This window comes from Chiloscyllium punctatum, unplaced genomic scaffold (assembly GCF_047496795.1).
Source record: "Chiloscyllium punctatum isolate Juve2018m unplaced genomic scaffold, sChiPun1.3 scaffold_1254, whole genome shotgun sequence".
Lineage (NCBI taxonomy): Eukaryota > Metazoa > Chordata > Chondrichthyes > Orectolobiformes > Hemiscylliidae > Chiloscyllium > Chiloscyllium punctatum.
The window spans coordinates 8,801-24,748 of NW_027310988.1; the positions used below are offsets into that span (position 1 = coordinate 8,801).

Here is a 15,948-nt window from a genome sequence, read left to right on the forward strand (position 1 = left end):
TTACTTAGCAGTAACGGTGGAAGGAGTGGATGTTTGTGACTTTGATTCAATCAATTAGATTGTTTTGCCCTGGCTGGTGTTGAGGTTCTTGAGCGATGTTGGAGCTGCACCCATTCAAACAAGTGGAGAGTATTCCATCACATTCCTGACTTATGTCTCATCAATGTCAGGAGGTGAGTTACTTGTTGCTGGATTCTGAGTTTCTGACCTGGACTTTTGACCACAGTATCCAGTTCTGGTCCAGTTCAGTTTGTAGTCAACGTAGTAACTGCCAGGAATTTGATCGCTGAGATTCAGCAATGGTAATACCACTGAATGTTAGTGGGAAATGATTATATTCTTTCTTGTTGGAGAGAGTCATTGTCTGGCACTTGTTACTTTTCACATTTCATCCCTAACGTCATCTTCTCTCGGTCTTGCTGCATTTGAATATGAACTGCTTCAGTATCTGAGCAATTGCAAATGATATTGTGCAAACATCCAAACTTATGACCTTAGGATGAAGCAGTTAAAGATGGTTAAGCTTAGGACGTTACCCTGAAGTACCCATGCAGAGATTTCTTGGAGCTGAAATAACTGACCTACAACACTCACAAATGGGTTCCTTTATACCAGGAATTACTCCAAACCCATGATTCCAGTTTTGTTGAGACTTCCTGATGCCAGTTTTGGTCAAATGCAACTTTGATGCCAAAGACAGTCATTGAGTTATACAGACGCTTTGGTGCAAACTCATCCAATGCAGCCACTTACTTCTACAGTTTGCTTTTTAGTCCATGGTTTGAACCAAGGCTGTAATGAGGTCAAGAGCTGAGTAGCCCTTGCAGAACCCAAACTGAGCATCCGAGAGCAGGAAGATGCTGAACAAGTGCTGCTTGATAGCACTGTTGATGACACCTTCCATCACTTTACCGATGATCGAGGGTAGACTGATGGGTTGATAATTAGCTGGGTTGGATTTGCTTTGTGTACAGGATGTAGTTGGACAATTTTCCATGTTGTCAGATAGATGTCTGACTTTGGTTAGGCCACAGTTGGAGTACTGTGTGCAGTTCTGGTCGCCTCACTTTAGGAAAGATGTGGAAGCTTTGGAGAGGGTGCAGAGAAGATTTACCAGGATGTTGCCTGGAATGGAGAGTAGGTCGTTCGAGGATAGGTTGAGAGTTCTCAGCCTTTTCTCGTTGGAACGGCGAAGGATGAGGGGTGATGAGAGGTTTATAAGATGATCAGAGGAATAGATAGAGTAGACAGTCAGAAACTTTTTCCCCGGGTACAACAGAGTGTTACAAGGGGACATAAATTTAAGGTGAAGGGTGGAAGGTATAGGGGAGATGTCAGGGGTGGGTTCTTTACCCAGAGAGTGGTGGGGGCATGGAATGCGCTGCCCGTGGGAGTGGTAGAGTCAGAATCATTGGCGACCTTTAAGCGGCATTTGGATAGGTATATGGATGGGTGCTTAATCTAGGATAGAAGTTCGGCACAACATCGTGGGCCGAAGGGCCTGTTCTGTGCTGTATTGTTCTATGTTCTATGTTCTATGTTCTATGTCGCTGCTGTAGCTGGACTGGAACAGCTTGGCAAGGGATGTAGAAAGCTCTTTGATTCATTTTGCCAGAATGTTGTCAGAGCTAATGGCCTTTGCAGTATTCAGTGCCTACAGCCATTTACTTGATATTACACGGAATGAATTGACTGACGATCCAGGATCCTGGAGACTGTTGGATAAAGATTATCATCTCAGCATTTGTGACTGAAGATTGCTGCAAATGCTTCACTCCAGTTGATGCTATGACACATGGGTCACATGAGGATGAGGTCAAATAGGTTTTTCCATCTGGTTGGATCCTTAACCACCTACTGTGGACTCAGTCTAACAGCTATGCCCTGAAGGATCAACCAGCTTCATTGGTAACGTTAGTGCTGAGACACTTGTCACTAGATATTGAAATTCTCCACACAGCATACTTTCTAAGCCATTGACATCCTCAATGCTTTTCCAGGTAATTTCTTTCATTGTGTGGGAATACGGATGAATCAGCAGGAGGATTCCTTGCTCATATTTGACCTGATGCCACTTGGAGCAAAACCAGAGTCTGGTCTGTGATTGTATGTTGCACCTCCTTTTCTCAATAAAAGTTTGTTAATTGTATCAGTGTAGCTTTCTGTTCAGCGTATTTTTTTAATGTCAGTTGAACTCTTGCTCCTGGCTGCTTTTCCTGCCACCATTTTCTCTCTTCAATCCTATGTTGATCATAACAGCAACCAGAAAGCTTTTGAAAGGTTTGGTTTACAGACTGATTCCCCCCACCCCACCCCCAAGCAGATCTCTACCTTCAAGACTGAACCTCCTGACGTTTTATTAAGTCAAAGCTGTCTTTCTTTCAGGGTAACTTATCCCTAAGATATTTTTCATTAGATGCATCTGTATGCTTGTCTTTGGGATCATGGATAGATCACCATAAATGTAGAGTGAGAGTCTGTGCTGGAGAATCAGCTAAGTTCAGAGCTGTATTTTGGACATAACAGGGATGGGACCTGATACTGTATTCTAGCATCAATTTTAAAAGGGTGGCATGGTGGCTCAGTGGTTAGCACTGCTGCCTCACAACACCAGGGACCCAAGTTCGATTCCATCCTTGGGCGACTGTCTTTGTGGAGTTTACACATTCTCCCCGTGTCTGCATGGGTTTCCTCTAGGTGTTCCAGGTTCCTCCCACAGTCCAAAGATGTGCAGGACAGGTGAATTGGCCATGCCAAATTGCCCGTAGTGTTAGGTACACTTGTCAGAGGGAAATGGGTCTGGGTGGGTTACTCTTCAGTGGGTTGGTGTGGACTTGTTGGGCCAAAAGGCCTGTTCCCACACTGCAGGGGAATTTAATCTAAAAAATAGTATCATGATTATCAAAACAATTCTAAATTATATTATGCAGCAAAAACCTCAAGATGGTCTATCCACAATCCAAGTTAGGGTATTGTAATTCCAAGGCTGTCTTTCTTTGAAACTTAACTAAGATAGTAAAGTAGATGTCTGGGAGGGTGCCTTGCAGTCTGCATCACAGAGAAGGATTCTGGGAAGGGTATTCTTGCAGTCTGTGTCACAATGAGGCATTCTGGGAAGGGTATCCTTGCAGTCTGCATCACAGAGAAGCATTCTGGGAAGGGTATCCTTGCAGTCTGTGTCACAGTGAAGCATTCTGGGAAGGGTATCCTTGCAGTCTGTGTCACAGTGAAGCATTCTGGGAAGGGTATTCTTGCAGTCTGTGTCACAATGAAGCATTCTGGGAAGGGCATCCTTGCAGTCTGTGTCACAATGAAGCATTCTGGGAAGGGCATCCTTGCAGTCTGTGTCACAATGAAGCATTCTGGGAAGGGTATCCTTGCAATCGGTGTCACAGTGAAGCATTCTGGGAAGGGTATTCTTGCAATCAGTGTCACAGTGAAGCATTCTGGGAAGGGTATCCTTGCAGTCTGTGTCACAATGAAGCATTCTGGGAAGGGTATCCTTGCAGTCTGTGTCACAATGAAGCATTCTGGGAAGGGTATCCTTGCAATCGGTGTCCCAGTGAAGCATTCTGGGAAGGGTATTCTTGCAATCAGTGTCACAGTGAAGCATTCTGGGAAGGGTATTCTTGTAATCTGTGTCACAGTGAAGCATTCTGGGAAGGGTAATCTTGCAATCGGTGTCACAGTGAAGCATTCTGGGAAGGGTATTCTTGCAGTCTGTGTCAAAATGAGGCATTCTGGGAAGGGTAATCTTGCAATCGGTGTCACAGTGAGGCATTCTGGGAAGGGTATCCTTGCAGTCTGTGTCACAGTGAAGCATTCTGGGAAGGCTAATCTTGCAATCGGTCTCACAGTGAAGCATTCTGGGAAGGGTATCCTTGCAGTCTGTGTCACAGTGAAGCATTCTGGGAAGGGTATCCTTGCAGTCTGTGTCACAGTGAAGCATTCTGGGAAGGGTATCCTTGCAATCAGTGTCGCAGTGAAGCATTCTGGGAAGGGTATCCTTGCAATCAGTGTCGCAGTGAAGCATTCTGGGAAGGGTATCCTTGCAATCAGTGTCACAGTGAAGCATTGTGGGAAGGGTAATCTTGCAATCAGTGTCACAGTGAGTCATTCTGGGAAGGGTTTTCTTGCAATCAGTGCCACATTTGTGACAGTTCTAAATCTGATGACACTATGACCTCAAAGCCCCCAAATGCCCTCACACAAAGAAAACACTTGTCTCAAGATCTTTTTTTCTTTATTGTCTAAATTTCACTTCAATACACATTATAAACGCTATATACAGTTCAGCAAAAGACCAGAAATTTCAACTGGGCCACAGCTCAACACTTGGCATGCAGTTGATTCTGGAGACACCAATTTCTGTTTGACACTCAGCTTGGCCACAGTTCCCACATCTCTCCCACCACCACACCCCACCACCAATGCCTCAGTTGGTGGGTAATGTGAGGAGTTCAACAATAGGTTGTTAGCAGTGAAAAGTCATTACGAAGGGGAAGGGACAAAGGTAAACATCGCAGTGAATGATAGTCGTAATTAAAGTGAAGAGCGGTTATGTGCAGGGGGTACAAGATGAGGCATTGGCAAAGGACATGTAGAAAGGGAGCATGGGGGGACAAATTTGGGCAACAAATGTGGAGGGAGGAATATAAAGGGGGAGTATGGAAGGGCAAATATAGAGGTCAAATGCAGATGGGAAGCACGGAAGGGGAGATGTGGGGAGCAAATGAGGATGGGAAAATGGAGGGCAAATGAGATGGTAACGTGAGGCGGAGCAAATGTGCTGGGGTGCAATGAGAGGGGAAATAAGACTGTGGGAAAAGGGGTGGAGGGAAGGTGCCATAGAAGATGAAAGAATGGTATATTGGAAGGGTATGAGCCAAAAGCTTAAGGAGCAACAATGAGGGGTATGTAGTGAGGATGTGGGTCAAAGAGTGTGGAAATGGAGGAGTGGGGGATGTAGTCGGGCTGAGCGAGAGTAAGAAACTTAGAGTCATAGAATTTTGGCAGTACGTCGTCTCGGAGATGGGAAATGTGACCGCTCCAAATGAATCTGAATTGGTTGCAGATTCACTGTGGTGACAAGGCAACTTGAATTGCCCAGTCATGTCCTGCCCTGTCCAGACAGTGTCCTGACAGTAGGTTGAGGAGGGACTCTGAGCCTGCAATGAATGACTTCACTTGCAAACATCTGCTTCTGTTAATTCATATGCACAGCAAGATTCCACTCAATACAGATGTTCCAGTGTCATAGCAGAGAGAAAGCAGTAGCTAGTTGGATCCTTCCCAATCCCTAGAAAGCAAAAGCAGCAAGGTTGAGAAGTATTAGCATTGAGAAATAGGTTAACATGACTGCACTCAAAGCATTCACTCCATTCAGTGGTTTAACTGCACTGGAGCCAGTGGAAGGTACATTCAGGGTTGCAGTGGTGTTGCAGCCAATAGAAGATGCTTTCGGAGATGCAGTGGTTTTACAGCCAATAGAAGATGCTTTTGGGGGTGCAGTGGTTTTACAGCCAATAGAAGATGCTTTTGGGGGTGCAGTGGTTTTACAGCCAATCGAAGATGCTTTCGGAGATGCAGTGGTTTTACAGCCAATAGAAGATGCTTTTGGGGGTGTAGTGATGTTGAAGCCAATAGAAGATGCATTTGGGGGTGTGATAGTATTGATGCTAGTGGAAGGTGTATTTGGGGGTGCAGTGATGTTGATGCCAGTGGAAGGTGTATTTGGGGGTGCAGTGATATTGATGCCAGTGGAAGGTGTATTTGGGGGTGCAGTGATATTGATGCCAGTGGAAGGTGTATTTGGGGATGCAGTGATATTGATGCCAGTGGAAGGTGTATTTGGGGGTGCAGTGATGTTGATGCCAGTGGAAGGTGTATTTGGGGGTGCAGTGATGTTGATGCCAGTGGAAGGTGTATTCAGTAATCTTGTATTGTAATCAGTCAGTGATCCCTTCACTGGTGTTGTTGGAGTATAATCAATTAGTGATCCATTCAGTGATTGTGTTGTGTGTAAATCATTTACTGATCCATTAATTGATGTGACTTTGTTGGAACTGAGCACTGATCCATTCTTAGAACTTGTTCCATGGGAATCAATTGATGATGCATTCATGGACATTGCTGTAGTCGTGTGGTCAAATTGTGATCCATTAAGTGACAATGTTGATGTGGAACTAATCGGTAATCCAGTCAGTGATAGTGTTGCATTGGAATAAAGTGAGGATTCTTTCTGGGACATCGCTCTGTCATAACCACTTGGTGATCCCTTCAGTGGTAAGGCTGAATTTAAACTAATCAGTGTTCCATTCAGTGGGACTGATGTGGAATCAGTTTTTGGTCTATTCAGTGATGAAGCTGTAGTGGAATCTGTTACTGATCTATTCAGTGATGAAGCTGTAGTGGAATCTGTTAGTGATCTATTCAGCGATGATGCTGTCGTGGAATCCATCAGTGATTCATTAAGTGACAGCAATGTAGTGGAATCCATTGGAGTCCGATTTGGTGATGATAATGTCACGTAACCAGTTGCTGATTTACTCAGTGATGATGCAGTAGAGGAACCCATTACTGATCTATTCAGTGACAACAAGGTAGTGGAAACCATTGGTGATCTATTCAGTATTGGTACAATAATGGAATCAGTTGGTGTTCTATTCATTGAGGATGTTATGGAATCAGTCAATGATCTATTAAGTGATGACACTGTATTGGAACCAATCAGAATTTCATTGAGTGATTGTGACTTTGACTTTGTAGAATTTATTGGCGATCCACTTATGGATGTTGTAGTGGAATCATTTGGAGATCCTTTTAATGGTAATGCTGTGTTGTAATTCATAAGTGATCCATTCAGCCAGGATGCTGCAGTATGGTCAGTCAGTGATCTATTCAGTGACAATTTTGGGTCATAATCAATGAGAGACCCATTCAGCAATGAAACTGTATTGTAATCAATCAGTGATCCTGAAAGTGGCGAGGCTACAGTGTAATTATTCATTAATCTATTCAGTGGCAATTCTGTATTGTAATCAAGTAATGATCCATTCTGTGATGAGACTGTAGGGGAATTAGTCAGTGATCCAACTAGTGGGACATTTGCAATGGAGTTAGTTGGTGAGTCTACCATTGGTAATCTTGTGCTGGATTCAAACAGCAAGCCAATCAACTGTGTTGTTGCATTGTAGTCAGTTGATGAACTAATCAATGGGACTTTTGTACTGGACATACCTGATGAATCAATATGTGGGAATTTTGTAATGGTGGCCATTGATGGACCAATCAATGAGGATGATGTACTGGAATCAAACCATGAGCCAATCAGTGAATCTTTTGTATATAAACCAGTTGTTGAATCATTTAGTGAGGAGTTTGTATTAGCACCAATCGATAAGCCAGTCAAAGAGGATGTTATATTAGGGTCAATAGATGAGCTAATTGATGCCTTCTTTGGCTCACCGATGGATTCCAGTACAATCAGTGGGACTGTTCCATTGGTGCCAATTGATGAGTCAATCAATGGGGCACTTGTAGTGGAATCAGTCTGTGGGCTAATTACTGAGGCCTTTATAGTTGAATCAGTCCACAAGCCAATCCATGGTGTGTTTGGAGTGGAATCAATCCTTGAGTCAGTCAGTGGATTCTTAATGGTAATTGGACTTGATACAATGTGTGAGCTAATCAAAGGGGCTTTTGTACTAAATGCAGTCAATGTGTTCAGAAATGGATTTTCTGTACTGGAATCTGTTTTAGGACCAATGAATGGGGCCCTTGTACTGGATTCAATCCCTAAGCCAATTGATGGGGCTTTTGTACTGGAACCAGCTGATGAAACAATTAGTGGGGGCTTTGTACTCGATCTAATCCATAAATTAATTGATGGAACTTTTATTATGTAATCAGCTGATGAGCCAATCAGGGGGGTCTTTGGGCTGGATCTAATCCCTAAACCAATTGATGGTGACTTTGTAGCTGAATCAATCAACAAGCCTATCGAAGGGGCCTTTATAGTGGAATCATTCCGAAGGCCATTCGGTATGGCCTTTGTATTGGATTCAATTGGGAAATAAACTGATGGGACCTGTGTAGTGGAATCAGTCCATGAGCCAATCAATGAGGCCTCTGTCCTGGAATCAGTCCATGAGCCAATCAATGAGGCCTCTGTCCTGGAATCAGTCCATGAGCCAATCAATGAGGCCTCTGTCCTGGAATCAGTCCATGAGCCAATTAGTGGAGATTTTGTACCTGAATCAGTTGATGAACCAATTGGTGAAGCCATTGTACTGGATTCAGTGCGTGAGCTAATTGATTGAGCTCTTGTGCTTGAATCAGTCAGTGAGCCAATCAGAGGGGCCTTTTTACTAGAATCAGTCCAAGAACCAATCCATGGGTGTTTTTTATTTGAATCTGCCCATGAGCCAATCAGGGAGGCATTTGCACTGGATTCTGTCCACGAGCTAATTGGTAAGGCATTTATACTGGAATCAATCATAGAGCCAATCGACGAGATCTTTACAGTGGAATCTATCCGTGAGCCAATCTGTGTGGAATTTCTACTGGAATCTATCCGTGAACCAATCTGTGTGGAATTTCTACTGGAATCGGTCCGTGAGCCAATCAGTGGGGAATTTCTACTGGAATCGGTCCGTGAGCCAATCAGTGGGGAATTTCTACTGGAATCAGTCCGTGAGCCAATCAGTGGGGAATTTCTACTGGAATCAGTCCGTGAGCCAATCAGTGGGGAATTTCTACTGGAATTGGTCCGTGAGCCAATCAGTGGGGAATTTCTACTGGAATCGGTCCATGTGCCAATCAGTGGGGAATTTCTACTGGAATCGGTCCATGTGCCAATCAGTGGGGAATTTCTACTGGAATCGGTCCATGTGCCAATCTGTGTGGAATTTCTACTGGAATCGGTCCATGTGCCAATCAGTGGGGAATTTCTACTGGAATCTGGTGCCTTTTTACTAGAACCAGTCAATGTGACAATCGATGAGGCCTTTGCTCTAGATTCTGTCCATAAAACAGTTGGTGAGGTCTTTTTACTAGAATCACTCCATAAGCCAATCAGTGGGGCTTTTGTACTGGAAACTGTCCATGAGCCAATCAGTGAAGGCCTTGTACTGGAATCAGCCCATGAGTCAATTGGTGGTACCTTTGCAGTGGAATCTGTCCATAACCCAATTGGTGTGGTTCCTTTACTGGATTCAATCTGTGAGCCAATCGGTGAGGCCTTTGCAGTAGAATCAGTCCATGATTCAAACAATGTGGCCTTTAAACTGCAATCAGCCCCTGAGCCAATCAGATTGGCCTTTGTACTGGTGTGAGTCCCTGAGCCAATCAGGCGGGCCTTTGTACTGGTGTGAGTCCCTGAGCCAATCAGGCGGGCCTTTGTACTAGAATCAACCCATGAGCCAATCAGGCGGGCCTTTGTACTGGTGTGAGTCCCTGAGCCAATCAGGCGGGCCTTTGTACTAGAATCAACCCATGAGCCAATCAGGCGAGCCTTTGTACTGGTGTGAGTCCCTGAGCCAATCAGGCGGGCCTTTGTACTGGTGTGAGTCCCTGAGCCAATCAGGCGGGCCTTTGTACTGGTGTGAGTCCCTGAGCCAATCAGGCGGGCCTTTGTACTGGTGTGAGTCCCTGAGCCAATCAGGCGGGCCTTTGTACTGGTGTGAGTCCCTGAGCCAAGTAGTAGGGGCTTTGTACTAGAATCAACCCATGAGCCAATCAGGCGGGCCTTTGTACTGGTGTGAGTCCCTGAGCCAAGTAGCAGGGGCTTTGTACTAGAATCGGTCCACCGGCCACTTGTTAAGCCAACTGTTTTGGTTGTCGTACTGGGAAGTGTCTGAGAGTGAATCAGTGAGGTCTTTGTCCTGGAATCAGACTTTGGGTCAACTGTTGTGATTCTCAAACTGGAATCTGTCCATGAGCCAATCGTTGTTGTTGTAATAGCATCAACAGATGGCGATGTTCTTCTCCAAGACCCAATGGGAGGTGACATTTTCTTGGGATTAGTTGCCAATGAACTGTTGTTCTGGCCAATTGGTGTTGCTGGTGTGGAGCCAGACCTTGATGTCATTGCCTTATAGCCAATCAGCGATGCTGTTACTGGAATGTTGGTGAATGAAATCATTCTTTTGGAGCCAATGAATGACAGCAATCCACCAAGACCACTCGATGAGATAATTCTCTGGGAGCCAATCAGTGTTGTTCTTCTTCTAGAGCCAATGTGAAGTGGCCTTGCTCCAGATCCAATGGCTGGTGGCATCTTACCAATCAGAGAAGCTGCCCTTTTGGAAGGATCGAGAGGTGGCATTGAGCTGGAGCCAATTGCAGGTGGCCTCACAGTGGATCCAATGGGGGATGATCTTAGCGTTGACCCGAGTACGATCGTGGGAAGAGAGAAGAGGGCAGCGAAGATCGGTAGCAGATCCATGGACCTGTCAATCAAACAGTCCATCACTGACCCGAGAAGGAACATGAGGCAGAAAATCTGGATTCAGACAGAAAGCTCTGAGACAGATAGAAAAAAAGCGGGGGGGTGATGGGTGTCGAGGGAGAAAGTGAGGGAGAGAGGAGGAGAGGGAAGGTGTAGTGATTGTAGCAAGCTCAGCGTGGAATATGAGTTTCCTGATTGGGCCTGTTAATCTAGTCGATTCAGGCTGCGCTGGCTGCCTGGTAGATATAAACAGAAGTGTGGGGAAGTGTGGTTTAGCTCAGCTCAGTTGGCTATATATTGTTGGCTTACAGAGCAGTGTGATGCCAACAGCATGGGTTCAATTCGGGAAGCCAGTTAGCTTATCCGTTGGATACCTGGTTTACAATATAAAGTGAGGCCAGCAGCGTGAGATTAATCCTTACCGCTGTTAGGCGGTAGTTTGGGAAAAAAAAGAAAAAAGAACAGATAAATAGGGAGTGTCAGTCATTCAGGAAAGAGAAGAAAATAAACAGAAGTGTCAGAGGCTCTGTTCTCTCTGAAAGCTGGCTCTGAGGGAGCTGGGAGAAAGTGAGGACTGCAGATGTTGGAGCTGGATCAATGCCAAGGGTATTCCATATGAAACTAAAGGGCAAAGTGCTAATAACAGGCAGCACGGTGGCTCAGTGGTTAGCACTGCTGCCTCACAGCGCCAGGGACCCAGGTTCGATTCCCGCCTCAGGCGACTGACTGTGTGGAGTTTGCATGTTCTCCCCGTGTCTGCGTGGGTTCCCTCCGGGTGCTCCGGTCTCCTCCCACAAAAAAGAAGTGAAGATTAGGGTGAATTGGTTGTGAGAAATTGCCCATAGTGTTATGTGCATTCGTCAGAGGGAAATGGGTTTGGGTGGGTTTGATAAGGGCTTGTTGGCCCAAAGGGCCTGTTTCCACACTGCAGGGAATCTCACCTAACCAGGTGAGACCAATAAGGAGAATTTGGACACGGTCCTTAGACGTTTCTCCTGGGGGGGTATACTTTAGGAAGGAAAAATGAGTGGTCCAGGCACCACACCTACTTGGGCTACATTCGATACTCATTGAAAAATAAAGTGTGGGAGATCAAAGATGCCCTGACCCCCATGTCTGTACCAAAGCGTTTCCTATCACTGCTAAACTGTTATGGAAAGTTCATCTGTAAACTGGCTTCCATCCTGACATGTTTGCATCAACTCTTATTAAAAGGTCAGCCAAAGAAATAGTCATGTAGCCAAGCTGTAGCCTTCAGTGAAGTGAAGAAACAGCTATCGTCCTCTAAGGTGTTGGCACCATGACCCCAAATGAAATCTGATGCAATGTCTCCCTGTACAGTATTAGGTGGCCCAACAGAGAGGGATGCCCAACAAGGAATGCATCCAGGTAGAAAAGGAAGCGTTGGTGGTCAGACTTGGAATCAAGAAGTTTCACCAGTATCTTTACGGATGTAAATTTGTAACGATAACAAACCCCTGTTAGGTTTCTTTAAAGATGACAAGGCAGTTGCTGCCCATAGTTTCAGGTCAAATTCAGCAACAGTCTCTAATACAAAGCGCGTACAGTTACAAATTGGAACACTATCTAGGAGGTGGCAGTGGGTACTGCAGATGCTGGAGATTAGAGTGGTGTTGGAAAAGCACAGCAGGTCAGGGCAGCATCCGAGGAGAAGAAAAATCAATGTTTCGGGCACAAGTTGATTTTCCTGCTCCTCGGATGCTGCCTGACCTGCTGTGCTTTTCCAGCACCACCCTAATCTTGACACCATCCAGGAGGCCAAGTAGCAAATGCAAGATGCATTGACTGCCTCCTGCTGGCAGATGATTACCACTGGTGATACTGCCAATGGAATAGTCCATAATGGTTTTGAATTTTCTGGACGCTCTTCTAGTCACAACTGACAGTATCAGAGTTTGGACGTAGAAAGATCTGGCCCTGAGGGAAAGTAAAATAGTTAGTGGTGATGGGTTGTCACAACCAGAACTGAAACCATTATGGAAATAAACAGAGACCAAATCATAAGAGAGGATAGTCTATTATTATGGGGGAGCAAGAGTAATTTGCCAGACACTGGCTGAACCCCACCACAGTCATCCAGAGATGCCCAAAATGAAGATGTTGGTGAAAAGTTATATCTGTTCAGGACTGGATGTAGACATAGTTGTGTTGGTGGGGCAGTACTACCAGCAGCTCCCAGTTTGTAGGAATGGCTGGGTAAATATTGGACGCGGTTATTTGTTGGCTGTGCAGGTCTTTTCAAGGACTCCATGTACTTAGTCATCATGGACAGCCACTCAAAATGGTTGAACGTGCATAACATTCATTCGTCAAACATGGGGACAATGTCAGAGAAATGTTTACAATTCAGGGACTCCTGGAAAGGTTAGTCACTGATAACCAGCAGCGAACTTGGATATTTCCGAAAGTTGAATGATATTCATCATGTAAGGACAGTTCCATACCATCCATTATCCAACGGTCTGGCAGAAAGAGCAGCCTAAACTTTGACGGCAGGCTTAAAGAATCAGCCGACAGGGAGCGGTTTTACTCTGTATCTATCCCTGTGCTGTCCCTGACCTGGGAACGTTTGATGGGGACAGTATCAAAGGAGGTTTACTTCCAGTTTAAAGGAGTAGAGGGATGTTTGGAAAAATACGGACTTTTTAGCGACATGAAGTCTGACTTTGTGTGGGGAAGATTATATCTCACAAACATGATCGGACTTTTTGAGGTAGTGACGAGGTAATTGTTGAGGGCAGGAGATGGACATGGAATGTAGTGAGGTGTTTGACAAGGTCTCTCATGGTAGGCTGATACAAAAGATGAAGTCACATGGGATCCCGATGAGCTGGTAAAATGAATACAGAACTGGCTTAGTCATAAAAGACAGAGAGTGCTAGCGGAAGAGTGTTTTTTGGATTGGAGATCTGTGACCAGTGGTGGTCTGTAGGGATCACTGCTTGGTCCCCTATTGTTTGTATGACATTAATTATTTGGATGAGATCTAATTAGTAAGTTTGAGGATGACACCAAGATTGAGGAATATGTGGACAGTGATGACAATTGCCAGAAGAAACAGCAAGATATTGATAGACTGGATTCTTGGATGGAGAAATAGCAGGTGGGACTTAATTCAGACAACTACAAAGTGATTCATTTTGGAAGGTCTAACACAGGAAAGAAGGATACAGCAAATGGCAGAACCCTTATTAACATCAACATGCAGAGAGATCTAGGCTACAATTCCCTGAAAGTGGCAACACAAGTGGATAAGGTGGTCAAGAAAGAATATGGACCACTTGTCTTCATTGGTTGGGACATTGAGCTCAAAAATTGGCAAGTGATGTTGCAGCTGTGTATAATTTTAATTTGACCACATTTGGAATATTGTCTAAAGTTTTGTTCGCCTCACAACCAGAAGGATGTGGAGGCTCTGGGGAGGTTACAGAAACGGTTTTTCATAGGATTCCTACAGTGTGGAAACAGGTCATTTGACCCAACAAGTCCATACTGACCCTCTGAACAGTATCCCTCTCAGACCCGTTCCCTTATATCTCCCCTAACTAGTCCACCTAAACTACACATCCCTGAACACTATGGGGCAATTTACCTAACCTGCACATTTTTGGACTGAGGAAGAAACTAGAGCACCCGGAGGAAACCTGTGCAGTCACAGGGAGAATGTGCAAACTCCACACAGACAGACAGTTGCTGGTGGCTGGAACCGAACCCGGGCCACTGGTGCCGTGAGGCAGCTGTGCTAACCACTGAGCCACTGTGCTGCCCTTGATGTTTACCAAGATGTTGCCTGGTTTGGAGGGGATTAACCATGAGCAGACATTGGAGTAGGACCGAAAGGTCTGGTTCCATGCTGTACATCTCTATGATTCTCTGACAAATATTGTTTGTTTTCATTTGAACGCAGAGGACAAGGGAGGGGTGACGACAGAATTTTACAATATTGTGAAGATAAAATCAGTAGTTAGAGTATTTCTTCCATGGTAGAAATATCAATTACAAGGGTCTAAGGTAAAAAGAGGAAAGTTTAAAGGAGATGTGGGAGGCAGATCTTGAAGGTGCTGCCTGACGAGGTGGGGGAGGTGAATACAATAGCAACATTTAAGAAGCATCTTACAAGGACATGAATAGGCAGGGCTTGTGAACTGTAAAGGGTCCAAAGGAAACGTGTTGGCACAGTCTCCGTGGGTCGAAGGGCATGCTCCTGTGCTGAACTTTGTTCACTGTTCGTCTTTTTTGTTTACTTGCTTTCTGTTGAAAGAGTAAAGGGAGCTTTTCTCTGTATCTAACCCCATGCTGTCCCTGGGATGGGGGGGGGGGGACAGTGTAGAGGGAGCTTTACTTTGTATCTAACCCCATGCTGTCCCTGGGATGGGGGGGGGGGACAGTGTAGAGGGAGCTTTACTTTGTATCTAACCCCGTGCTGTCCCTGTCCCTGGGATGGGGGGGGGGGGACAGTGTAGAGGGAGCTTTACTTTGTATCTAACCCCATGCTGTCCCTGGGATGGGGGGGGGGACAGTGTAGAGGGAGCTTTACTTTGTATCTAACCCCGTGCTGTCCCTGGGATGGGGGGGACAGTGTAGAGGGAGCTTTACTCTGTATCTAACCCCACGCTGTCCCTGTCCCCGGGATGGTGGGACAGTGTAGAGGGAGCTTTACTCTGCATCTAACCCCGTGCTGTCCCTGTCCCCGGGATGGTGGGACAGTGTAGAGGGAGCTTTACTCTGCATCTAACCCCGTGCTGTCCCTGTCCTGAGAGTGTTTGACGGGGGACGGTGCAAAGAGGGAGAAGGGGACAGGATGGTTTAAAAAAACAGAAGAGGGGATGGGGGAGACTGGAGGAGAGGAGCTGGAAGGGGGCATAAGAGAGGTGGGGAATCAGCTGAGGAACGGGGACGGAGAGGGGGAGAGGGGAGGATGGAAAATGTCCAGCGCTAGGAGACCTCCGCACACTCACCAAAAGGCTCGGCTCCAGACCAGGAGCAGTCAGCCATGTGGGATGGTCAGGGTGATGGGCCCTTCGAGGGTAATGGGCTGTGACTCCTGTTCCTGGGGCAGCTTCATTGTGTGAGGTAAGGCAGAATCAGAGCCATGTGTTCCAGGGCATCACCATAGAGACACCACAACACAGACAAGTCAGAGGGAGAAAGGGGGCAGGTCCCCAGCACTGCCCCACCAACTGGGGGAGCATCATCCCAACACTGACCCCCCCCAGACACTGACCCACTGCCAGGGGGAGCACCATCCCAACACTGACCCACTGCCAGGGGGAGCATCATCCCAACACAGACCCCCCCCCCCCAGACACTGACTCACTGCCAGGGGGAGCATCATCCCAACACTGACCCACTGCCAGGGGGAGCATCATCCCAACACTGACCCCCCCCAGACACTGACTCACTGCCAGGGGGAGCATCATCCCAACACTGACCCCCCCAGACACTGACCCACTGCCAGGGGGAGCATCATCCCAACA

At 46.0% G+C, this 15,948-nt stretch overlaps 1 protein-coding gene across 1 annotated transcript; it reads right to left on the reverse strand.

Annotated features, from left to right (window-relative positions):
- Positions 1–5,299: 5,299 nt before the first annotated feature.
- LOC140474903 (uncharacterized) lies at positions 5,300–15,634 on the reverse strand. The gene is made up of 2 exons (XM_072567739.1): positions 15,430–15,634; positions 5,300–10,451 (listed from the first exon to the last, which is right to left on the reverse strand). The coding sequence occupies exon 2, from the start codon at positions 10,445–10,447 to the stop codon at positions 5,300–5,302; it is 5,148 nt and encodes a 1,715-aa protein (XP_072423840.1). The 5' UTR covers positions 10,448–10,451; positions 15,430–15,634.
- Between the last annotated feature and the right edge of the window lie 314 nt (positions 15,635–15,948).